The 25968-nt window shown below is 38.3% G+C and overlaps 2 protein-coding genes and 1 non-coding gene across 3 annotated transcripts; all 3 read right to left on the bottom strand.

Annotated features, from left to right (window-relative positions):
* OR2A7 (olfactory receptor family 2 subfamily A member 7) lies at positions 1 to 964 on the bottom strand. Its single transcript, XM_055284714.1, is given in 2 exon segments — positions 1 to 766; positions 768 to 964. Coding segments are annotated over 2 exon segments (963 nt in total).
* Positions 965 to 8258: 7294 nt separating this feature from the next.
* LOC129485536 (U6 spliceosomal RNA) lies at positions 8259 to 8361 on the bottom strand. Its single transcript, XR_008658681.1, has one exon. It is a non-coding gene; the product is annotated as a U6 spliceosomal RNA (small nuclear RNA).
* Positions 8362 to 8820: 459 nt separating this feature from the next.
* Positions 8821 to 11292, bottom strand: LOC129485146 (cTAGE family member 9-like). Its single transcript, XM_055284369.1, is given in 2 exon segments — positions 8821 to 9033; positions 9036 to 11292. Coding segments are annotated over 2 exon segments (2325 nt in total). The 5' UTR covers positions 11281 to 11292; the 3' UTR covers positions 8821 to 8953.
* Positions 11293 to 25968: the final 14676 nt, after the last annotated feature.

Below are 25968 nucleotides of genomic sequence, written 5' to 3'. Positions count from 1 at the left end.
TCATAAAGCCCTTTCTACTCCCAGCACTCTCTTCAAAGTATTCTTCACTTCTGAGTTCCTAAGACTATAGATAAGGGGATTGAGCATGGGATTAAAGAGGCTGTGAAACAGCAGGAGATATTTCTTCTGCTCCTTGGGGTTCCCATATCTGGGTCCAGCATACATGATAATGGCTGTGCCATAAAAGAGTCCAACCACACAGAGGTGAGAGAAGCAGGTGGAGAAGGCTTTCCTCTGACTTCCCCTTGATTGGATCTGAAGGACAGCACAGAGGATGCACATATATGAAACTACAATTGTGGACAACGGTCCCACCAGCCCAGAAATTGCTCCAGCCAAGACCATGTTCTCATTGATGTGGCTATCTGCGCAGGCAAGTTTGAGAACAGCCAAGATTTCACAAAAAAAGTGATTAATTTTCTGGGGCCTACAGAAGGGTAAAGGTAGAAGTAACACAAGATGAACCAAGGATAAAAGGACTCCAGTGGTCCAGGAAGTCACCGCGAGGGTGATGCAGACTCTCCAGGTCATGATGGCCAAATATTGGAGTGGGTGGCAGATGGCCACGTACCGATCCTAGGACATCACCACCAGGAGGAGACATTCTGTGTCAGCAAAAGTGGAAAAGAGAAAGGTCTGTGTCATGCAGCCCGCCAAGGAGATGGGCTTGGCTGGACGCAGGAGGTTCACCAGCATCTGGGGCACCGTGTTGCAGGCGTAGGCGATGTCGACAACCGCCAGGTGTGAGAGGAAGAAGTACATGGGTGTGCAGTCTGGAGTCCAGTGAGATGAGCCCTAGGATGGTCCTGTTCCCCAGCAGGGTGAAGACATAGAACAGGGAGAAGAGCCCAACGAGGAGCATCTGAATCCTTGGACCAACGGGAAATCCCAGTAGGAGGAACTCTGTGATGGATGTTATATTGTCTCCCACATCTCTATGACAGGAAATCAAGTTAATACTCATGGTTTAGGAGAAGTGTTTAAAAACAGATTCATTTTAACTTGTTCAGCACTCTTTGGCGAAGGAGAAAAGTGTTCACAGACAGCTGCAGTGAGTTTTTGTGTTTTTAAATGAATGCTTCAAGACCATTTGGTAATGCTAAAATGAATGTTTAAAAAATATATGCAGTCTGGGCACAGTGGCGCACGCCTGTAATCCCAGCACTTTGGGAGGCTGAGGCGGGCAGATTGCCTGAGCTCAGGAGTTCAAGACCAGCATTGACAAATGGTGAAACCCCATTTCTACTAAAAATTCAAAAAATTAGCCCAGCGTGGCGGCATGCACCTGTAGTCCCAGCTACTTGGGAGGCTGAGGCAGGAGAATTGCTTGATCCTGGGAGGCGGAGCTTGCAGTGAGCCGAGATCATGCCACTGCTCTCCAGCCTGGGCAACAGAGTGAGACTCCGTCTCCAAAACAAAAACAAAAACAAACAAAATGTGCACACATATACATAGGTTTCTTTTTTATTTTGTTAATTTTTAGATAAAGCCTAAAATTTCAAAATAAACGTGGTCACATGTTGATATATTCTTTTGGTCTTTTTTAAAAGAAAATTTGGCTCAGGCCTTTCAGGGATGAATGTTACATGTCAATCTAATACACAGTTTTTGTTTGATTCAGTGAACTATCTCATATCCTTCAAATAAATTCTTCTTTTCCTTGGTCGTATTATTCAGAGTTTTTCTCTGCTGTTTCAGAAACAATGAACACTAACTGATACACATGTCAAAGTCTTAAAACCGCATTAAGTTTAATCTTAAAGTGGAAGGTTTAATTAAGGGCAGGCTATACTAAGGTTAGACACAGCATCAGCCAAATACACCAGTGGTCATTCACCTCTTAAACTTTCCACTCTTGCACTGATCATCACCTCCACAGCAAATATCTCACAAAATCTTTTCTTATCCAAGTGTAAAGAATTATTTTTTAGCCCAGAATCTTATTTTTTGTTATTTAGTTTTCCACAATATTTAGGTGAGCATTTATGTGAATGACTGAATAGATTTGCACTGTGTCATTATCTAAACATGAAAACAGGGTCAGTAGCTTTTGTTGGATTTGGGCTTACTATTGATAAACACTCTAGAATACACAGTTTTAAGCATTGTCTATGCAGGTGATTGGCAATAGTTCGATGAATTTATGAGGAAAGCTGCAGAAGGAGTCTCTGAATTCTCTGATTGAACTCAGGCCTCCTTGATCCCACAATTAAAATGTTAGCATAAGCATGATATTGTCATTTTTGCTTAAATTTCATTCTCATTTTTTATGTAAAATATATTGTCTTGGAGATAGCAAGGATGAGCAATAATCCTCCATTTAAATGTCCATAAAGTTATAAATTTAATCCTGCAAAACTGACTAAAAAGAATTTCATTTGCATGGGACTTTTCCTACTACCATTCTAAGGATAAGTGTCATGTTCATGCTGAAGAAAATAAAATAATTTGCAGTTATTTATTGATTTCTTATCATTTATTTCATGTTGTCCTGAGATTGGATCTAAACTTTGAGCTCCTAATCATTGCTCAGATTGTGTGGCCTCATAAGATTGTGTATAATAAGTAAACAAGCTTCTGTACACTTGTTAACTTGACGAGCTTCTGTATGTGACACTTTAAGCCTTTTTAAAAATAAAGTGCTGGGCTATGCTTGGTGGCTCATGCCTGTAATCTAAGCACTTTGGGAGGCTGAGGAAGGAGGTTCGCTGGAACCCAGGAGTTCGAAACCAGCCTGGGCAACATAGAGACTTCATCTCTTCTAAAAAATTTTTAAAATAGTAATTCTATGAAAAAAAAATTTTAAAGAAAAAAGTGCTGGTCTTTTTTGTTAATGTTAAACATTTACCAGAGTCACTTGCACACAGACATTTCTTGAACTTAAAAAAAGCCACCAGCGAAAATAACCATTAACATATTGATTGCTTTAATATATTAACATACTGATTGATAATATGCTGACATCTATTAATATATTTTACTCATATTATCCTATTATCTAAAACTATTGGTGAGCAAAATTTGAGCATTAAGAGAGTAGAAATGTACTTCTGCATGATATTAAAGTGTGACGGTAAAAGCAAACAAACAATGAAAATGACCTTAAATTATATTTGACCAGAACTCACAAAGGCAGTTAGGAAATCCAGGTGTCTAGAGATGATTGCTGTGTAAGAACCTAGATAATCTTCATATAAAAAAGGCAAACATTTCTACAGTGTGGCTGAGTTTACTGATGGTGCTGGCAACTCTGCTGCCCATCTGAGAACTGCCAAGGAAGGATCTTGCCTCTTCAAGTGCTTTTGAGAAGGGAAGGTTTTAGTAAGTCATCACCTCCGCAGAGTACTTCCCAACTGTCATGAGAGCTTTGTGTAACGCATGAGAAAATAGGCTTCACTTGCACTAGCATGATTTCCATAAAGACATGAAGAACCCGACCACTGTTATTCTTCTAGGGGCAGAGAGCTGAGCCTCTGTCTCATTCTGTCTCTGAGGAAGCCACAGTGATAAAGAGAATGAGATTAAGGCAAGAACAGAAAATGCTTTTGTAACTGAAAGGATACATATATTATCTAAAGTAATATCCTGGGACCACATGGCTATCACAGCTACCAAAATATGTGAATTTGTTAGAGTTTCATGAATATTTACGCTATTCCTTCCCCAAACATTCAGAAAGCGCTTGGGAGATGCAAAGATCCATGCCTAGGTTTGTTTGGCGGTAAAATAAAACCTTGACATTAATTCCTGCAGTCATTTCTTTTAGTGTAGGCTGCTTTCCCAAATACCTGGAAGCTGGTGAGAGAATAAACTTGAATTCCAAGGTCTTAATCATCAGATAATTTTAGATAGAAACTCAGACCCTTTATTTTTGAGCATCAATCTGTAGATGTTAGAGATTCATTTTAAATAATCTCTGGGGCTCGTTTATCTGTCTAGAAGAAGAATGGATAAGGCCTAAGGATTGAGCAAAATTTACTTTTGAAAATTTTCCTTTTTTTTTTGATAATGTCTGGTCCTGCCCTTATGGGAAGGATAAAGCTCTGTAAAAGCACAGGGCCAGCTCCTGTTTTCTGAATGCTTTCTATGGATGGGGATGAATCTATGTATTCTACTTATCAGAGTAGGTTTACTTTCATGGATTACATTTGAGGTCCCACATCTGAGTGGTTGATGTATTGTGCCAATATAGCTAGCCAAAGTGTCCTTGAATTAGGTCTGGCTTGTTTACTAAGGTATCAGCTGGTTGGAAGGACCTAGGGGACTGTATATATAAGCTGAGAGAGAGGCATCAGTGATACAGGGATCTGGGCCAACTGTTCATTTAGCCTTCTTTTGTCTTTTGCATTTTCTCTTGCTCTAAAACATAATGCATCCATTATAGGATAGATGGTTGCTGTGACCATTCAGTCTTATGACTTGGCAGGTCTAATAGCACTTCAGCTCAAGTTGGACAACTCTGGATTTATACTTACTTGGCATGCCTTTCTCACTAAGCTTAATAATTTCTAGCTTTTAATTTAATGACGTTCACTTGAACATTTAGAGGACATTGTAGGGTGGTTAATTGGCTTAGCTTCAACATTGTTGTGTCTCAGGGACTAGGGAGGTCAGAAAAGGAAGAGAGAGAGGGAAATGACCTGTCAGTGGAGCAGTCAGAACACATACAACATTTATCAGTTAAGTTTGCTGTCTTATGTGGACGTGCTTATGCTGCCCTAAAACAATTACAATAGTTAACATCAAAGATCACCTATCACAGATCATAACAGACATAATAATAATAATAAACCAGTTTAAAATACTGTACAGATTATTAAAATTTGACCTAGGACACAAAACGAGAACATGCTGTTGGAAAAATGGTGCAGATAGACTTGCTTGAGGCAGATTAGCCAGAAAATTTTAACACAATGGAAATGCAGTATCTATGAAGCACAATAAATTGCAGAATGATAAAATGAGTTATGTCTGTATATAGAAATAGAATTAATTTGATTGTGTTTATCTTAAATTCTGTGACCTTAATGGACTCACTTCTTAATTTAAGGAGGTTTCTAAAATAGATTTGTTTGGATTTCTATGTAGAAAGTCATGTCTGTTGTAAGTAGGGACTGTTCTATTTTTTCCATTCTGATCTGTATGTTGTTTAATTATTTTCTTGTCTTATTGCACAGTGTATAACTTCTAGCACTGTTTTGCATAAGGGTGATAAAAGCAGATATAGTTCCTTTATTCTTGATTTTAGAGAGAGACCATTCAGTCTTTCACCACTAAATAGGATGTTAGTATAGCTATGTCCTACATAACACTTTGGTCAGTGATGGACTGCATATATGAGAGTGGTCCCACAAGATTGTAATGGGGGTGAAAAAATCATATTGCCAACTGATGTCATAGCCATAATAATGTTGTAGCACAATGCATTACTTACATGTTTGTGGGATTGCTGCTGTAAACAATCCTACTGCACTCCCAGTTTGGTATAAAAGCAAACAACTATGTATTTTACTATGCATTTACTACACTCTACTAAAATTTTTGTCATTATTTTATTTTATTTTGGAGATGGAGTCTTGCTCTGTTGCCCAGGCTGGAGTGCAGTGGTGGAATCTCAGCTCACTGCAACTTCTGCCTCCTGGGTTCAAGTGATTCTTGTGTCTCAGCCCCCCAAGTAGCTGAGATTATAGGTGTGTGGCACCATGCTTGGCTAATTTTTTATATTTTTGGTAGAGACAGGTTTCACCATGTTGGTCAAGATTTTCTTGAACTCCTGACTGCAGATGATCTACGTGCCTCAGCCTCCCAAGGTACTGAGATTACGGGTGTGAGCCACTGTGCCTGGCCTTTGTCATTATTTTAGAGTGTACTCCTTTTACTTATAAAAAAAAAGTTAACTGCTAAACAGTCTCAGGCAAGTCCATCAAGAGGTATTCCAGAAGAAGGCATTGCTATCATAGGAGACGACAGCCTCATGCATGCTCTTACCCGTGAAGACCTTTCAGTGGAACAAGATGTGGAAGTGGAAGACTGATATCGATGATCTTGATACTAGGTAGACTTAGGCTGATGTGTGTATTTGTGTCTTAGTTTTTAATAAAAAAAAGCAAACAATAAAATTAAAAAATTTCACAATTAGAAAAATGTTCGTAGAACAAAGATATAAAAAAGAAAATTTTTTGTAGAGCTTCATAATATTTGTGTTTTAAGTTGTTATTACAAAGTAGAATCAAATTGTTATTAAAAATTAAAAAGTTTATAAAGTAAAAGTTATAGTAAGCTAAGGTTAATTTATTGTTGAAGAAAGAAAAGTGTTTTAATAAATTCAGTGTAGCCTAAGTGTACAGTGTTTATAAAGTCTACAGTATCATACAGTAATGTCCTAGGCCTTCATATTCACTCACCACTCCTCACTCACTCACTCGCCCAGGCAACTTCCAGTCCTGCAAGCTCCATTTATGGTAAGTGTCCTATATAGGTATGCCATTTAAAAAATCTTTTATGTTATATTTTTTACTGTACATTTTATGTATTTAGATATGCTCAGATACATAAATACCATAGTTGGTATTACCATATTGTTACCGTAAATGTAACACTGTGTTATAATTGCCTATAGTATTCAGTACAGTAATATGCCATACAGTTTGTCTCCTAGGAGCGATGAGCTATTCCATATAGCTTAGGTGTATAGTGGCTACTATATATACCATCTAGGTTTGTGTAAGTACACTCTACGACGTTCGCACAATGTCAAAATCACTTGACCACACATTTCTCGGAACGTATCCGCATCGTTAAACAACACGTGACTGTATCATGTTAGCTTTTTGTACGTGCTTTTTATCAAGTGGATGAAGTTTCCTCTATTTCTGCTTTATAGAAAGCTTTTATCATGAATGGATATCGAAATGTGTTAAATGTTTATTATGCATCAACTGATATAATGTAACTTTCCTTCTTTTGTTTGTTAACACGGTGGATTATTTTGATTGACTTTTTGAGATTTAATCAGGTTTGTTTTTCTGGAAACAGTTCCCCCTCTGGACATGGGTAAATTTTGAAAAAGATACTGTAGAACTCTATTTATTAAGTAAGTTATATATCTTTATATATATATATATGTATAGGTGTGTGTATGTGTGTATACCCACACACACACACACACACTCTCTCTCTCTCTCTCCTGGTTTTGGTATCACTGTAATAATAGCTTCAAAAAATAAATTGGGAAATGTTCTCTCTTTTATTGTTTTACGGAAAAGATTGTGTAGAATTGGTGTTAACTTTTTAAAAACATGTTAGAATTTTCCAGTGAAACCATCTAAACCTAAATATTTCTTTTTTGGTAGTTTTAAAATTATGAATTCTATTTTCTTAATGGTTACAGAATTATTCAAATGATCTATTCATGCGTGGTGAGTTGAGTTAGTTTGTGTTGCAGGAGGAACACTGCATTTTGTCCATTTTGTCTAAGTTGTCTAATTTATGTGTGTGGAGTTGTTTGTAATATTCCTTGATTGTCCTTTGTTATGTGCGGTTATGTCTGTAGTGATATCGCCTGTTTCATTATGATCTTTAAAATTTGTGATTTTTCCTTTTAATTTCTGCTTCAGTTTGCTAAATTTTATTAATCTTTTAACAGAGCTATCTCTTTGTTTCATTGATTTAACTATTGTTTTTCTCTTTTAAATGTAAGTGTTTTCTGTTCTTATCTTCAGTAATCCCCACCCTCTACTTGCTTTGAGTTTATTCTGCTCTTCTTTTTCTAGGTTCCTGAGGTGGGAATCTGTTGCTCACTCGAGACTTTCCCTCTTTACTAATGCTTGCATTTATTGCTATAAGTTTCCTTCTCAGTACTTTGCTTTGTCACAGTTTCATGTTTATCCAGTTCAATGTATTTTTAAATTTTTTCCTTGAGACTTCTTTGACTGATAGATTATTTAGAAGTGTGTTTTTAAATTTCCAAGTGTTGGGAATTTTCATATCTTTCTTATGCTGATTTCCAATTGGATTCCCTACAATGATTTCTGGTTTTCACCTGCTCTGGATGATTACTATCGCTTTTAAATTTGTTGTGGCGAGTTTTAGGGCCTAGGACAGCTCTATCTTGCCATGTGTTTTGTCAGCACTCAAAAAAATATGTGTATTCTGCTGTTATTGTGTGGAATATTCTGTAAATGCCAAATAGATTCTTTTGGTTAATGGCATTTTAAGTTGTTTCATATTCTTGTTGATTTTCTTTTTTTTCTCTTTTTTAAAATATGAAATGCTTCATAAAATTTTGTGTAATCTATATGCAAGAACCGTTTTAATCTTGTCTGCATCATTCTGATTTTAGAAAGTGCTGCCAAAGCCAACACTCCTTGCTGACTTTCTGTCTAGTTCTATCAATTATTGAAAAAGGCATGAGGAAATTTCTAACTATAATTGTGGATTCATCTATATCTCCTTTCAGTTCTGGCAGTTTTCTTTTTTAAAAACATCAACGAAAATTTATTTAATTAAGCATAAAGTTACTTTCACATTTATCTACAACCACAGTGAATACAGTTCTTGGCATGAAGACACCACCACCTTTAGAATTTAAAGTCTCCCCACCTGCAAGATTACATATATAAAACTCCCACTATTGTTTCTCTAAGAGTGGATTAGTTCACCAAATTAAAAGTTATATGATCTAGAATATAATAAAATGGAAATGATTTACTCATAAGATTCATATTTAAACCATCTTTACTTACGAAATACTATTCTGAGAACTATAATTCCATTAAACTTCAATTTGAGAAAAGCGTAATCATTTAAGTAACAGCAGTTACTTAAACTGAAAATGAGATCAGTCAAAATTACTTTTGAAGAAAGCAAAAATATTGTCAGGTTTCTTGCTGTGGTTCTGGATGTTAGTAGCAGTGAAGGCGGAATCAATCCTGAAGGGAACTCGCTTCTACCTTCAGAATGTGGGGTTGGGGTAAAATCCAGGTCTCGGATGAAGGTAAGGAGGTAAACCCCTCGGTGGATAGATGTTTCTCTTGCAAATGGAGCATGTGGTGGACCTGGGAAATCCCTTGGTGGAAGATAACCTCGAGAAGCTCCAAACATGGTTCCTGGAGGAAGTCGGGGGAAAGGAGGTCCTCTTCTCATGAACGGGCCGCTTGTATCCACTGGAAACAATGGACCGCTGATTGGAGCAAGAGGTGGAGGAATAAAGCTGGGGCCAGATGCTTCATTTTCAGCAGGGAGAGATGAATCAGGCACATTTGAATTACCAGGATCATCTTTGGCATCATTTCTACTGGATTCCATTTCTGAAGGCATTGACCCATCCATTTTATCCAAAGAAGGCATATTAAAACTAATGGGTTCTGCTGGTCCAGACAGTCTATCAGAATTAGAATAAAATCTGTCTTCCCTTTGTGGAGGAAGAGCTGAATCAGGATATGATTGCCCTGGTGGAGGAAACAACATCCTGCGGTCCTGTTCCCACGGAGATCTCAGGGACCCAGTGTCAGAAAGAGCCCTGTGAGGATCGATTAACCTGTCACAGCTTGGTTCTCCTCTTCCATTGGTAACATGATGGTCCAGGGGATTCCCTGGGCCGCTTGGGCCTCTTCCTCCTCCCGCTGGAAGCACAGGTGAGAGTCTGAGTGGATCCTCCAACAAAGTTTGAGGAGAGGGAAAAGCTCTCGTTTCAGATGAAGGCTGACCCAATGGTGCGGGACCATATGGGGAATCCTCTCTGCCAAATGCTGTATTTGAAACATCGAGTGCATTAGGATCTTTTTCTAAAAGTTCAAATTTCAACTCTGTTTCAGTTAATTTTTGTCTGTTGTGAGCATTTTCTTTCCTTAAATCATTGAGGTTTCTTTCAGCAGTCCGAGCTGCCAACCAATTATCATGTTCTTTTTTCTCGTAGGAAATAACCTGCTTTTGATAAAAATGAACAGTTCTCTCCAATTCTTCTTCAAGGTCTTTGGCGAGCTTTCTATAGGTCTCCAGCTCTTCAGTGGCATGGCTGATCTTTTCTTCCACTTTAGAAAGCTTCTCTTCTTCCTCTATCCGGTAATTTTCCTCTATTGTCAATTTCCTGTGGAGTTTCATTTCATTTTCTTGATATAATTCAGTCATTATTTTAAGTTTCTGTTGAAGCTTCTGATTCTCACTTTCAAAATGTAGGTTTTCTGACTGCAAAGATGCTTGTTGAGTCTGAATATTTTTCATATACTCTGTAAGCTCTTCCTTTGTTTTATCAACTTCAGATAACTGAATAATAATGCGGTTTCTTTCTCCTTCTAAGGTTTTGAAAGAAACATTTAACTTTGCAGCATGAATCAGTTTCTTCAAAGCTCCTTTTGGAGGATCGTCTAAGTAAGCACCATTTTCCAATTGACTGTTCACTTCTAATTCCAAGTTATCATCATCCGTTGTGTCTTCTTCAAGCACAGCAACCTGATCTTTCATCTTTAGCAAGTGTCCAGTCAGAGTCTTGATGTGATTTTCTTTATCATTCAGAACTTGTTCTGCGTGTACTTTGGAGTCTTCAAATGTTATTTTCTGTTTATTAAGTTCACTTTCTTGTTCTTTCCATACTTCAGCTTCTTGCAAAAGCTGTTTCTGGCTTTCCTGATGAGAATTTTCATTCAAAGCATCTTTTATTGCTATCGCCCATCGTTCTTCGGTTATTTTAAATATCTTGCAGATGATTTTGGCTTCAGCTATTTGTGATTTGAGGGATTTTGCCTCATCTTCTAGAGACTGTATCCTTTTTGAAATATCCGCCATCATCAATTCATCTTGTTGAGAATGTTTAGATTTCTCTTCTTTTAACTCTTTTGCTAGACAGAGGATTTCATCCTCAAGTTCAGAATTGGACCTGTTTAGCTTTTCACAGGTTGCCTCCAAACTTCGTGCTTCTGCTGCCGCCTTCTCAAAGCTGGCATTCTCTAAAGATGACTCTACTTCATAGCCTTCATACTCTTTTTGAATAAGGCTAAATTTTTCAAGTAGTTTACATTTTTCTTCAATGAGTCCAGAAAGCGTTGCACCAAGTTTTTGCTCTCTTCCCACATAAAGCCGACTCCTAACCGATCTAAAACTTCTCCACAGAAAAAGGAGAACAACAAAAAATCCAACAACAGCTGCACATACCACCAGTTCCGATGGAAAACCATAAGGATTTGAATCTAGTCTCATACTCTCAGGCAGTGCTGCCACAACTTTGCGTAGCTCTTCCAGGACCAGCCCCAAGTAGGGCTGAAGGGTAGCACCGGGCTCCTCCATAGCGGCAATGCTGCTCTGGCGGTCACCGCAGTAACACTGGCCACAACAAGCGGTGGAGAACACGCAGCCTTCGGTCTGGAACCTGAATCCGTACGCGGCAAACAACCCGAGCGGACCACTGCGGAGCCGGCTGCGGGGGGAGCTGGGGATCGCGGGCACCCACAGGCCTCACAGGCCCATGCTGCCCCCCCCCCACCCACCCCCGGCCCCCTTGTTACACTTTACATTATGACGCAGCGCTGGTCTGAGCCCGACCCGCCTTAGTTCTGGCAGTTTTCACATCACATATTTTGAAGCTCTGTTGTTTCGTTAATATACTTTTAAAATTGCTGTCTTCTTCATAGATTAAACCTTTGATCGTTATATAGTCTCTCTGTTTCTGGTAATTTTCTTTGCTTTATCTGATATACATACAGGCACTCTTGCTTTCCTTTCATTAATGTTTGTGTAATATATCTTTTTTCATCCTTTTAATTTGGCCGGCCCTGTATTGGTAAATTTCAGGTGAGTTTCTTGTACACAGCATACAAAAAACATATAAGAAAGGGTCATACTTTTAAATACACTCTTCTATTATCTGTCTCTTGGTAGACCATTCATAATTAAATGAATTATTGATACTTTAATGCATAAGCCTGACATTTTTTGTTTTCTGTATCAATTCTTGTTTCTCTGCTTATTTTTCATGACTTGCTGTGGGCTACTTGAACATTTGTTTTAGAATTCCATTTTATTATTCATAGTGTTTATAGTGTATCTTCTTTTTTATAGTTTTTTTGGTTGCATTTTATAGCTTAGTGGTTGCATTTTATAGCTTAGTATATATTCCTTTATATATACATTATCACAGTCAATTGGTATCATCTTTATTCCAGTCTGAGTGAAGTATAGCAACCCTCTGTCATATTATGTCTCTTTACTGTCTCAAATTTGTAGTATAATTGTCTTACATACATTTAGAATAACACTAGACAATGCTATGATTTTTGCTTGAAATATCAAACATTATTTAGGAAATTAGAATCTATGAAAATAAAGTGAGCATTTTAAAGCTTCCAGAAAGAAATCTGACAAACCTGTTTTGTCTTTCATTTTTTCCTTCTTTCCTTTATAATGATCATAGATGTTATGATGCCCTATCTATTAACTCCAATACCTGGATTATGTATGAATTTGTTTTTAATAACTGATTTATTTCTTATCAGTCTGTTTTACCTGCTTTTCTGTATATTTGGTATTTTTTTTAAAGTTTGCTGAATTTGTGGATAATATGATATAGAAATACTCAAGAATTTTGAATTTTTTTTCTGGGCAGAATTTGTAATTACTTGTAGATCATCTTGCTGCTCTCAAGACCTAGTTTTAAGCTGTGTTATGGTAATTATATTTTATTTTCCTCTTAGAACATATGCCTCACTCCTGGGATACTGTACCTCTCCTAAGAATTTTTAGAGTCCCAACTGAGTTCTCAGTTGTTTACCAACATTTCCCAGTTTGGCTGGATCTGAACTCCAGTAGCTTTCCAGGAAGTTTTCAGTCTCTGATGATCTCTTCTGCTTTCTGTATCCCAGCAGTTGCTTTCTCCTAGGTCTCCCCTCTTCTTAGCTGACTGTCACATAGCTAAAGAGTCACAGAAGGACCAAAATGGCATTTACACACCCATTTCTAGGTTCTTTCTCTCTCCCATATGGTACATTGACCCCCAATTCCTAACCAATTTAGCAGCTTTGAACTCTATTCATTGCTTCTTTTGGTTCCCAAGACCACTAACCCCTGTTTGGGTCGAATTTTCCTGTACCAAGGTCAGGAAGATGCCTTTCTGGAAAATCCTGGCAAATGTGGTACTAACCTCATGTGCCTCACCTTCCTTAAAGATCTCATACCTGACTTGCTACAACAATGTTCTTCAATGCCTGCTGATATGGTTTGGCTGTGTCCCTACCCAGATCCCATCTTGAATTGTGGCTCCTATAATTCCCACATGTAGCCAGCCCACCTGAACCATGCTCAGCACCTGGTGAGAGGTAACTGAATCATGGGGTTGGGTCTTTTCCGTGCTGTTCTTGTGATAGTGAGTAAGTCTCACGAGATCTGATGGTTTTACAAAGGGGAGCTCCCCTGCACATGCCCTCTCTCTTGTCTGCCATGTAAGATGTGCCTTTACTTTTCCTTTGCCTTCCATCATGATTGTGAGGTCTCCCCAGCCATGTGGAACTGTAAGTTCACTAAACCTCTTTCTTTTATAAATTATGCAGTCTTGGGTATGTCTTTATTAGCAGAATGAGAACAGACTAATACACCTGCCAAGAATTTTTTTCTGTATTTTGGCCAGATTGTATAGTTTTTTATGGTGGGAAGGTGAATCTGACACAAGCTATTTGGTGTCAAGTAGCCAAGTCACATACTCATTTATTTTTAATGTAAAGCTATACAACCTTCTTTCTATACCTAAATTTTTAATTAAAATATTACTAAAAATTTCTTAATGATTTTATTGCATGGCGAAAGAGACTCAGTCTAGAATGAAACTATGTCTTATAAGTATTTCTCATTTTGCAGGACATTGTCTGGGTGTCCCTCTCCCATGGATGATCATTAGTGTGGTTTATCTTTATGCTTTGAGAAAATAAGTCTGTAGTATGTTACTATATTCTGCTATATAAAGATACTCTTCAACTTATGATAGGATTATACTCCAATAAACCCATCATAAGTTGATAATATTATAAGTTGATGATGCTTTTTTTAAAAAAAAAATATAGACTGTTGTCCTGTTGCCCAGGCTGGAGTGCAGTGGCTATTCTCAGGTGTGGTCATAGTACACTATATTCTCAAAGTCTTTGAGCTCAAACAATCCTCCTGCCTCAGCTTCCTGAGGAGCTGGGACTGACTATAGGCACACACCACTATACCTGGCTTGAAGATATGTTTTATAAACCTAACCTACCAAACATCATAGCTTAGCCTAGCCCACCTTAACCATGCTTAGAACACTAACATTAGCCTACAGTTGGGCAAAATCATCTTACACAAAGCCTATATTATAGTAAGCTGTTGAATATTTCATGTAATTTATTGAATACTGTACTGAAAAGGAAAAACATAATGGTAGCATGGGTACTTGAAATATGGTTTCTACTGAATGCATGTCACTTTCCCACCATTGTACAGCTGAAAATCTTAAGTGAAACCATTGTAAGTTGGTGACTCTCTGCATTTATTTATTTTACTACTTTCCTTTTTTCTTTTAATAGTTGAAAGGCATCATAAGGTAAAATATTACTGCCTAAAAATACTCTGCTGTTCTGGAACATAAAGGCAGAAGTTTCAAAGAAATCTTTCAAGAGATATAAAAATCATATGAAAATGAGATAATTAAAGAATAAATCTGTAATTATGCCTGTTGTAAAATACAAATGGGAGGCTGAAAGAGAGACTGTAGATGCGCCATGAAAATGAAAGCAGAAATGAAGTAGGAATGGAAGCATTTATAATAGAGTTGTGAGATATAGTATCATATTTTTGTTCAACTCTAAATAGTTTTCATGTCTAGCAGAGGACTTGGAAATTATAAGCTACTCAACAGTGAATCTCGGAGCTTTCTCCATTCATCTCACAGTTAGTCTTATATAAATATACAGCTCTGTAATGATTGTATGTATCAATTTTTTTTCCAGTCAAGGACTTTTCCTCCACATGTTCATTTCCATGAAAAATATCACTTGGTACTAGATGATGTGAATGGCTGTGATTGAATTGGTTACTTAGGGTAATAGACTGACATCTTGTTTCGGCAATTAAACCATAAAAAAGATGTTCTTTATTAAGATATGAATCCATTTCTTAAAGAAATGGGTTCCATAGATTTCCATAGCATTAAGCATGTTGGTAATTCAAATGCCTCATCACTGAACAAAAATGCTCAACCTTGGAGACTATCCTTGCACATAAAAATTTTTCTTATTTTCAGTTGAGTATGGGCCAACTCATATAAAACATTGTTGATGGAGATTGGAGCACCGGCTCTGGATCAGGGTAGGGTCCTCCACAGCCAGAACCGTGGAAAACATCTGAACAGTAGGCACTGGAATTGTGCTTTCCCCAGTCACAGGCCTTGGGCAAGAGGAGAGCTGCTATGGCTGTGGTTTCTCCTGGGCAATGAGACTTTCAGCCAGGGCCAGCTTGATGAACTAGAACTGATCTGTGTGTGTTATTGTTGGGTGTCCCAGCCTACTTTCTTGAGACTGTGGTGTAGCAAGGCCTTCTCCATTCTACACATAAGCAGATCGCCAAGCATTTAAAGCACTTGCTCGCATGGGCTGGCAGCCTGGGTTGCCCCTTCCTTCCTGTGCAGAGATCCTTGTGCAAGGGGACCATCTCCACTTCATGCCCAGGCAGATATCCAGGAATTCCGAGTGCCCATTAGCGTGAATCAGCAGTCTGAGCTGCTCCGTTGTTCTGGTGCAGAGATTGCGGTGCAGTGGGACCCTCTCTGCTCCACAGATTTCCAGGTATTTGGAGCATCTGCTCGCCTGGAGCAGTAGCTTGAGCCACCCCATCCTTCCTGTGTAGGGATATTGGTGTAAGGAGACCCTTTCCACTCCACAACCAGGCAGATCTCCAGGCATTTGGAGCAGCCACTCTCCTGGATTAAGAGATTAGGCTGCCTCTGGCACCCTTATGCAGAGAATTTGGGGCCAACTTCCATGCCGAGGCACGCCGCTGGACACTTGGTGGCTGCCCACTGGACTCTCCCTCAGAGCTGGTGCTAGTGCTTATTGTTGGGAGACCTGTAGATGGACTTGCCGGGTCCAGCCCCACCCAGTGTTTTCCCGGTAAACAAGAATCAAGTATATACCCAGCCCCATTGGCTGCAACCTGCTGTTACCCATAAGCGCCATCTACTGGTTTGTAGGTCAAAGTACCCAGCCCAATATAAAACCTGCCGATAGAAGTGCGTAGGGTTATGGAAGCAAAGCCAAAAGACCCTACCCAGCATTATCCTCAGTCACATCCTCTAGGGAGAGGAGGAAAGGGAAAGGGAAAGAAAAAGAAAAATATAGAGAGAGAAAGGAAGAAAAAGAAAAAATCCTATCTACTCAAATATAATTACAAAAATTAGAAGTTTAGCATCTTCAGATAAGAAGGAACCAGAGTAAGAATGCTGGCACCATGAAGGATCTGAATCTACATTCACATTATGCTAGCTCTCCATCAGTGGTCCTTAACCAAAATGGAAACTCGTAATTGACAGATAAGGAATTCAAGGCGTACTGCAAAGAAGTTTAATGAGATCCAAGAAAAGATTGGAAATCGATGCAAAGAAACGTCTAAAGCAATCTAGAAAATGAAGAACCAGATAATAATGTTAAAAAGAAATCAATCAGAGCTTCTGAAATTGAAAAAAGGAATTTCAAAATACAATTGAAAGCATTATTAATAGCTGGGGTAAGCAGGAGAAAGAATTTCAGAGCTTGAAGATGAGTCTTTTGAACTAATCCAGTCAGAGAAAAATAAATCTAAAATAATTTTTTAAAATGAACAAAGTTTTTGAGAAATATGGGATTATGTAAAGTGACCAAAACTATGAATTACTGGCATTCCTTAGAGAGAGGAAGAAAAAGTAAACAACCTGAAAAACTTATTTGATAGAATAATTCAAGAAAATTTTCCTAATCTTGCCAGAAACTTAGACATCAAGATACAAAAAATCCAGAAAACACCTGCGAGATACTATACAAAGTGAACCTCACCAATGCATATAGTCATGAGAGTGTTCAAGGTCAATGCTAAAGAAAAAAAATCTTAAAGGCAACTACAGGAAAAGGTCAGATTACATACAAAGGCAACCCCATCAGGCTGACGGTGAACTTCTCAGCAGAAATTCTACAAGCCAGGAGAGATTAGATAACTATTTTCAGCATTCTTAAAGAAAAGAAATTCCAACCAAGAATTTCATATCCTGTCAAACTGAGCTTCATAAATGAAGGAAAAATAAAATCTTTCCCAGACAAGCAAATGCTAAGGGAAAGTGTTACCACTAGACCGGGTTTACAAGAGACCCTTAAGGGAGCTCTAAACATGGAAACAAAAGAATGATGTCTTCTACTACAAAAACACACTTAAGTACATAGCCCACAGATTCTATAAAGCAACTGTACAATAGAAACCACAAAGCAACCAGTTAACATCTTCATGATAAGATCAAATCCTCACATACCAATATTAACTGTGGATGTAAATAGTCTAAATGCCTACTTAAACGGCACAGAGTGATAAGTTGGATTAAAAAAATAAGACCCATCTGTCTACCATCTTCAAGAGACTCATCTCACACATAACAATGCCCATAGGCTCAAAGTAAAGGGTTGGAGAAAGATCTAGCAGATTGCCACATATCTATTACAGGACATCATTGCCTAAATTAGGCACTCTGTGTGAGCAAAAGCCAAATACAAAAATATCTGCTTTATCCATAGAACAAAGTTTTTTTTTTTTTCTGGTTCATTTGGTTCACCTGCCTCTTTGGAACATTGTTGGAAGCATAGTAGATGTCATTGATTGCCAGGTGTGAGAGGAAAATGTATATGAGGGTGTGTAGTCTGTCGTCTCTGTCATCCAGATAGGTGAGCCCCACGTTTATGCCATTCCTCAGTAGACTGAAGGCATAAAATTGTGAGAAGATGCAAGAGAGAAAGATCTCCATCTCTGCACAGAGCTGGAATCCCGCCAGGATGAATTCTGTGACCCAGGGCTGGTTGCCTCCCATTCCTTAATAACAGTTTGTCAAGGACTGAAGTATGAATGAAAAGGTCACAACTGGATAATCAATAAAAATGGAAGTTATTTAATTCAAAATAATTTAGAGGAAACGTAGTTAGTCTCTATTATGTTTATGTTATTTTCAGTCCTAATCTGGCAATTATTTAAAAACCACATTTAGAAAGGCTGGTCATCCTATTCAGCATATAATTAAAATAGTATCATGGGATAATAGATTCCTAAAATCAATTTTATTCTAAAATATCTACATCGATTTCTGACTCTTCTAAAGACTCTAATATATTTCACTAATTTAACAGTATTTACATTATCTGGTTTATTTTTAGGGTAAACAACTTATAATTCTTAGACCTTTATGTCAGTTATTAATTTAATACCTTTATTTACTTTTCTTTCCATATGAGGAATTTTCTGACACCTGACAATTTTAGATCACAGGTCAAAACTTCAAAAAGCTGATTCATAGTGGGACTAAAAAAGTTCATTTCTTACTTGTCTTTTTTTTTTTTTTTTTTGAGACGGAGTCTCGCTCTGTTGCCGAGGCTGGAGTGCAGTGACGCAATCTCGGCTCACTGCAAGCTCCGCCTCCCGGGTTCACGCCATTCTCCTGCCTCAGCCTCTCCGAGTAGCTGGGACTACAGGCGCCATTTCTTACTTGTCTTACTTGAGAATATGACATTCATTTTCCTACTTCTTTTTAAAAATTAAAAAAATGAAATATCGTGTAAATGACTAAGAAACTAAAAGCTAAAGGTGAGCATTTTAATTATGTTAATATGTGAATAGCCATTTTCATATTCATATGTTGACTTGCAATACATTAGAAATTAAAAATGATAAGAAACAAACATTACACCTACCCGTGGTTTTCATTTAGCAATAATAGTCATGAATATTTCCCATGTCAAAATTCTTCTTCTAAGACATTTATTTGACCGTTGAGTGTTTTTTTCATTGTATAGATGTATTTAAACCTAGTGAATCTCATTTTCTGACAATTAGATTATGGATCATATCCATTTTATTTACTATGGTGTGTTGTGGGGCTGTATATATACTTTCATATATGTAATATGTATGTGATTATATATCTATATAAGTACATATACATTATATATATATAAAAAAAATACACACAGACACACACATAAAATCAGATATTTTAAATTAAAAGCTTAGGATATATTCCTAGGAGTGGAATTTCTAAGTGAAAGAGCACTCTTCATTTGCTTGTTAAATAAGAAATAAAGCCATGTAAAAACAGTTGACCTTTTTTCTTTCTTTCTTTTTTTTTCCCCAAACAGAGTCTCACTCTGTCACCCAGGCTGGAGTGCAATGGTGCGATCTTGGATCACTGCAACCTCTGCCTCCCAGGTTCAAGTGATTCTCATGCCTCAGCCTCCTGAATAGCTGGGATTACAGGTATGTGCCACCACGCTTGGCTGATTTTTGTATTTTTAGTAGAGATGGAGTTTCACCATGTTGGCCAGGCTGGTCTCAAACTGCTGTGATTACAGGTGCGAGCCACTGCACCGGGCCCAGTTTATTTTTATTTATTTATTTATTTATTTATTTATTTATTTATTTATTGAGATGGAGTCCCACTCTTGTCCAGCTGGAGTGCAGTGGTGCGATTTTGGCTCACTGCAACCTCTGCCTCTCAGGTTCAAGCAATTCTCATACCTCAGCCTCCCAAGTAGCTGGGATTAGAGGGGCTTGCCACCACGCCTGGCTAATTTTTGTACTTTTAGTAGAGACAGGGTTTTGCAATGTTGGCCAGACTGGTCTGGAACTCCTGACCTCAGGTGATCCACCAGTCCTGGCCTCCCAAAGTGCTGAGATTACAGGTGTGAGCCACCGCGCCCTGCCCGATTGATCTTTTAAACCTCACCTTGGGGAAGAAACCTTCAGTGGGAAAGGGTGACTGACTCAGCAGTTTCGCCCTTGTGAACCTGGGTTCCTTTGTATTTGTCCTACCTTGATGGTACTTCTATTATTCTGGTTCCTGAGAGGTTTCCTCTTTAAATCTCTGCCTCAAATTGGAAATAATCTGCTACCTTTTGCTTCTTCTTACCATTACTTGATAAGTGGTAAATGAGAAAACAACAATAAAAAAGAAAAACACAGGCTACTTAGACTTGAATTCAACCTGTGACTTCAGGGAGCTGTGACTTCAGGGAGGTCTGCTTTGCCCCAGCTGCTAGCAGCCAGCCTCCAGCTATCAGCTCCCTCAGAGTTTGCCTCAGGCCCAGAGAAGCCTCATCCTAGTGCATGTGCTTCTGGTGGGGCCCACATCCAAAGACTGACTGGGGTGGGGATATAAAGGCCCAGGCATTCTGGCTCAATGTGGGAAAACTGATGGACCATAGGTGTTTCAGAGCTGCCTGCGGGGTTGAATGAATCTTTGTTGCACTTACATTGTAGGTTTTCTGTCTCCTCCTCCCTTCCACATATGTTTATCCCTTATAAACATCCTGCCTGCCAGACCCCACCTTGGTGGCCACTTCTGGAGGATTCAACCTGGGACAGCCTGAGAGACCTTGATCTTTCCATAATTACCAGCCTGAAGAATTTACCTCATTCTGCCCTCTGGAGATCACATACCTCACTCTTTAGACTCTCCTCCCTGATACTCATCTGCCACAAGAGACACACGCTGGGTCTTAGTGCATTTACACTGCAGTGATTTATTTAAATTCACATAAAGTCAGATGTGGGATAAGCACCCCTCTCTCATCTTGTACCTATGTCTTATGAACACAAATTCTTAGTGGATCACAGTAGTGAGACTGACACTTACTTCTCACAGTGCTGGAGGCTGGAAGTCCAAGATCAAGGTGCTGGCAGATTCAGTGTGTGGTGAGGGCCAACTTTCTGGTTCATAGATGGTACTTTCTAATTGTGTCCTCACATGGTGTCTTAGTCCGTTTTCTCACTGCTATAAATAAATAACGAAGACTGCATAATTTATAAAGGAAAGAGGTTTAATTGACTCACAGTTCCATATGGCTGGGGAGGCCTCAGGAAACATAGTCATGGCAAAAGTGGAAGCAGGCACCTTCTTCACAAAGCAGCAGGAGCGAGAGGAGCAAGCAAAAGAGGAGCTTGCCAAACACTTATAAAATAATCAGATCTCGTGAGAACTCACTATCACGAGAACAGCATGGGGGAAACTGCCCCCATGATCTAATCATCTCCCACTAGGTTCCTCCCTCAATACCTGGGGATTACAATTCAAGATGAGATTATGGTTCCAGATTGCAAAGCCAAATTATATCACGTGGCACAGGAGTAAGGAACCTCTCTGGTATCTGTTTATAAGGACACTAATCCCATTCATGAGGGCTCTACTTTTTGACCTAATCACATCCTAAAAGCCCCACTTCCTCCTACTATCACATTGGCGATTAAGTTCCACTGAATTTTGGGGGGGACACAAACATTCACACCATTGTAATAATATTAAATTTAGCTCCAAAAAATTGACAAGAGTTCAGAACTGGGAAGAAACATCAATAACACATACATCTTTTTAGACCTTGTTGGAAACAGCAATAATGAAAACATATTTCATACCTAAACAGAAAGGTTAACAATGTATGTGACGATAACCTATTTCCATAAAGTAGGAATATTGACATCCTAGACATTATCTCGCCTCCCAGATTATCTCATTTTTCTCACTTTTAATTGTGGTTATTTCTGATTTTAAATTAAGAAATACTTTGATTCTCATCTCAGTTGCCATCGTATACATTTTGTATCTAAAAACTGAGCAAATAGCCAGGTGTGGTGGCACGCATCTGTTATTCAAGCTACTCGGGAGGCTGAGGCAGGCCAATCTCTTGAACCCAGGAGGTGGAGGTTGCAGTGAGCCAAGATCGCACCATTGCACTCCAGCCTGGGCGACAGAGCAAGACTCTGTCTTAAAAAAAAAAAAAAAAGAAAAAGAAAACTGAGCAAAATCTAAAAATAGAAGTTAAGATGTCACAGAATAGTGATAAGCTATTACAGAACTGGAAGAGAGAAGAAAACATGAAGTTAATTGATGGTTGAATGACAACCTCAACTTGTCGAAAGAAATGATGAAAATGAGCATCAGTTCATTGAAATAAATGGTGTAGCCAATATGAACATTTCTTTGGGCAGTGGTTTCCATTGAACATACAATATAAAAATCTCTGAAAAGTATTTTTTGAGCTATTTTTATTTATTTATTTTTTGAGACAGTGTCTCACTCTGACACCCAGGCTGGAGTGCAGTGGCACAATCATGGCTCACTGCAGCCCCAACTTCCTGGTCTCAAGGGATCCTTCCACCTCAGCTGCCTGAGTAGCTGGAAACACAGGCATGAAACATCAAGCTCGGCTAATTTTTAATATTTTTGTGGAAATGGGATCTCACTATGTTGCCCAGGATGGTTTCAAATTCTTGGGCTCAGGTGATCCTCCTGCTTCGGCTTCCCAAAGTGCTGGGTTTCCAGGCATCAACCACTTCACCTGGCCTGTTTCTTCAGCTAAAGAAGATACTATATTTCTTCAGCTCAATGGTGTTTTCGGAAAACAGCCAGCAGCATTGTCATTCATCCTACCAACTCTAGGACCAGATTTATTTTTCCTAAAAGACAGACTAGCAAGGTATAATATCTGTCAACACTGATAGATAAAATGGGAGACTATCAAATAGAAATAACTGTAAGTCAACATCAACCTGACTGTTTCAGAAAAGTCAATACAAGATCACTGAGAGACACTGTCACTAGGATTTTTTGCTTGTTTTGAGGGCTATTGACGCTTGCTCAGTAATATCAAGATTAGTAGCAAGTGTTACGGTAAAAATTTTACTGGAGAAGTTATCCAGAAACACATATTCCTATCCTTATCCTGCCATTACGTGATTTTCAATAAGTCAGCTAACATCTCTGGACATCAGTACTTTCATGCAGGGGTGTGAAGTCCTTTCATCTCTGTGAGAGCCACTTGCAGAGGCCATGATGCACAAGGAGTCTCTTATTTTTTTCCTCTCCTACTCATTTTTACATTTGTGCCAGTTTTTTCTTTTTGCCTTTGTATCTGATCACTTTCACTGGGAGTGACATGGAGACCCACCCTCCTGCTCCATCTAGGATAAGCTTCTTGTGGGAGCACCTTTTTCTGCCAGCCCAGCTGCCTTGATCACAAACTGACTCAGTAAGACTATGTTATTTAATCCTGTGAATTGGTCAGTACCATTAACCCACACTACACGCATGGATTATGAAGTTAGGGAAATGAAAAAATTTTCCACAGTCTAACAATCACCAGCACAATGAATGATTTATATACACAGACACTACGTTTTCTGTTTCTAACTACTGAACTCATTTTCAAATGATCTTAAAGTGCTCTCTCAGAAAGGCTTCACATGCATTCCACAGTGCTTACCAACTCTCACCAGTCCTCTGTAGCCCTCTAAAATTTCTGCTCATGTTCCCCTGGATACGACTCATCACCCCAGAAGAGAAGAAATTCTCTTTCTGTCTCTTGCTCTAAGATTTTTTAGATTACAGTATATGACTCTAATCTCAATAATTTCTTCAAAATGTCTTTACTGTCTAGAAGTTTTAAAATTGATGCTCACACTGCCCCATTTGACAGATGATATAAGAAGGCATTGACATTATTTTTCATTTGTCCTAGCACATTTAAATCCATATAAAGCTTACACATTAATATTTAAGACGTGCAAATTAGTTCTTTCAAATATACTTTGCCATTGGAAAGCAGAAGCAGTAAATTAAGTGACTTGATAGCTGATGTGAAATAGATGAACCAGATGTATAGAATTACTGTGAAACTCTAGCACATTAACTTCTGGAAATTATTTCATAATGATAACCAAATGAGATAACATATTGTATAATTTATCCTTTTCTTCATACATTCCCTAATTCAGTCTCTAGCAGTATTCAGTCCTTATTAGTTTCTTACTCAATTCAATATGCATATATTAGTTTTCTATTCTTAATATTCTCTGTTAGAATAATAAATATATTCATGCTTATGTTCTCCTTTAATGACCCTATGATCCCAGTGGTCATATAAAATTTACATGCATTATCTAGTTGAGAAGAAATATAAAGCAATGATTAAATGCTAAAATAATGAGTAAAAATTAGAAATGGGATGTGATTTCATGGAGAGGGAAATCAGTGTAAGCAGATTGGAAGAGCATGCTAGAATTTCTTCTTTTTTTTTTTGGGAAAGATTAATGCATTTTTTTATTTTTTATTATTATACTTCAGGTTTTAGGGTACATGTGCACAATGTGCAAGTTTGTTACATATGTATTCATGTGCCATGTTGATTTGCTGCACCCATTAACTCGTCATTTAGCATTAGGTATATCTCCTAATGCTGTCCCTCCCCCCTCCCCCCACCCCACAACAGTCCCCGGAGTGTGATGTTCCCCTTCTTGTGTCCATAAGTTCTCATTGTTCAATTCCCACCTATGAGTGAGAACATGCGGTGTTTGGTTTTTTGTCCTTGTGATAGTTTACTGAGAATGATGTTTTCCAGTTTCATCCATGTCCCTACAAAGAACGTGAACTCATCATTTTTTGTGGCTGCATAGTATTCCATGGTGTATATGTGCCACATTTTCTAAATCCAGTCTATCGTTGTTGGACATTTGGGTTGGTTCCAAGTCTTTGCTATTGTGAATAGTGCCACAATAAACATACGTGTGCATGTGTCTTTATAGCAGCATGATTTATAGTCTTTTGGGTATATACCCAGTAATGGGATGGCTGGGTCAAATGGTATTTCTAGTTCTAGATCCCTGAGGAATCGCCACACTGACTTCCACAATGGTTGAATTAGTTTACAGTCCCACCAACAGTGTAAAACTGTTCCTATTTCTCCACATCGTCTCCAGCACCTGTTGTTTCCTGATTTTTTAATGATGGCCATTCTAACTGGTGTGAGATGGTATCTCACTGTGGTTTTGATTTGCATTTCTCTGATGGCCAGTGATGATGAGCATTTCTTCATGTGTTTTTTGGCTGCATAAATGTCTTCTTTTGAGAAGTGTCTGTTCATGTCCTTCACCCACTTTTTGATGGGGTTGTTTGTTTTTTTCTTGTAAATTTGTTTGAGTTCATTGTAGATTCTGGATATTAGCCCTTTGTCAGATAAGTAGGTTGCAAAAATTGTCTCCCATTCTGTAGGTTGCCTGTTCATTCTGATGGTAGTTTCTTTTGCTGTGCAGAAGCTCTTTAGTTTAATTAGATCCCATTTGTCAATTTTGGCTTTTGTTGCCATTGCTTTTGTTGTTTTAGACATGAAGTCCTTGCCCACGCCTATGTCCTGAATGGTATTGCCTAGGTTTTCTTGTAGGATTTTAATGGTTTTAGGTCTAACATGTAAGTCTTTAATCCATCTTGAATTAATTTTTGTATAAGGTGTAAGGAAGGGATCCAGTTTCAGCTTTCTACATATGGCTAGCATGCTAGAATTTCATAAGGAAAGATGAGTGAAATTTGCATGGAAAGTTTACATCCCTTTTTCCCCAACATAGACCCAAGTGATAATGTCTTATGAATGTTTTTCCTCTTTTGACAATCAGGAGGTATCTGTGTTCCTCTCATTTTTTGCTCCTTATTTTCAATTACAGATTTTTATTTCTTCACATATAGATTGTCAAACCTGTTAAGTTCTTCTGAATCACATGTCTTACTTGCTTTAGAAAGACCCTGTGTACTGCCAATAGTATAATTTTCCTTACATGCCGTATTAGTTCACTTTCACACTGCTGATAAAGACATACCCAAGACTGGGCAATTTACAAAAAAAAGAGGTTTATTGGGCTTACAGTTCCACATGGCTGGGGAGGCCTCACAATCATGGCAGAAGATGAGAGGCAGGA

Source organism: Symphalangus syndactylus, chromosome 6 (genome assembly GCF_028878055.3).
Source record: "Symphalangus syndactylus isolate Jambi chromosome 6, NHGRI_mSymSyn1-v2.1_pri, whole genome shotgun sequence".
NCBI lineage: Eukaryota > Metazoa > Chordata > Mammalia > Primates > Hylobatidae > Symphalangus > Symphalangus syndactylus.
Note: the sequence above shows the minus strand (reverse complement) of the source record. Positions and strands in the feature narration are given on the sequence as shown.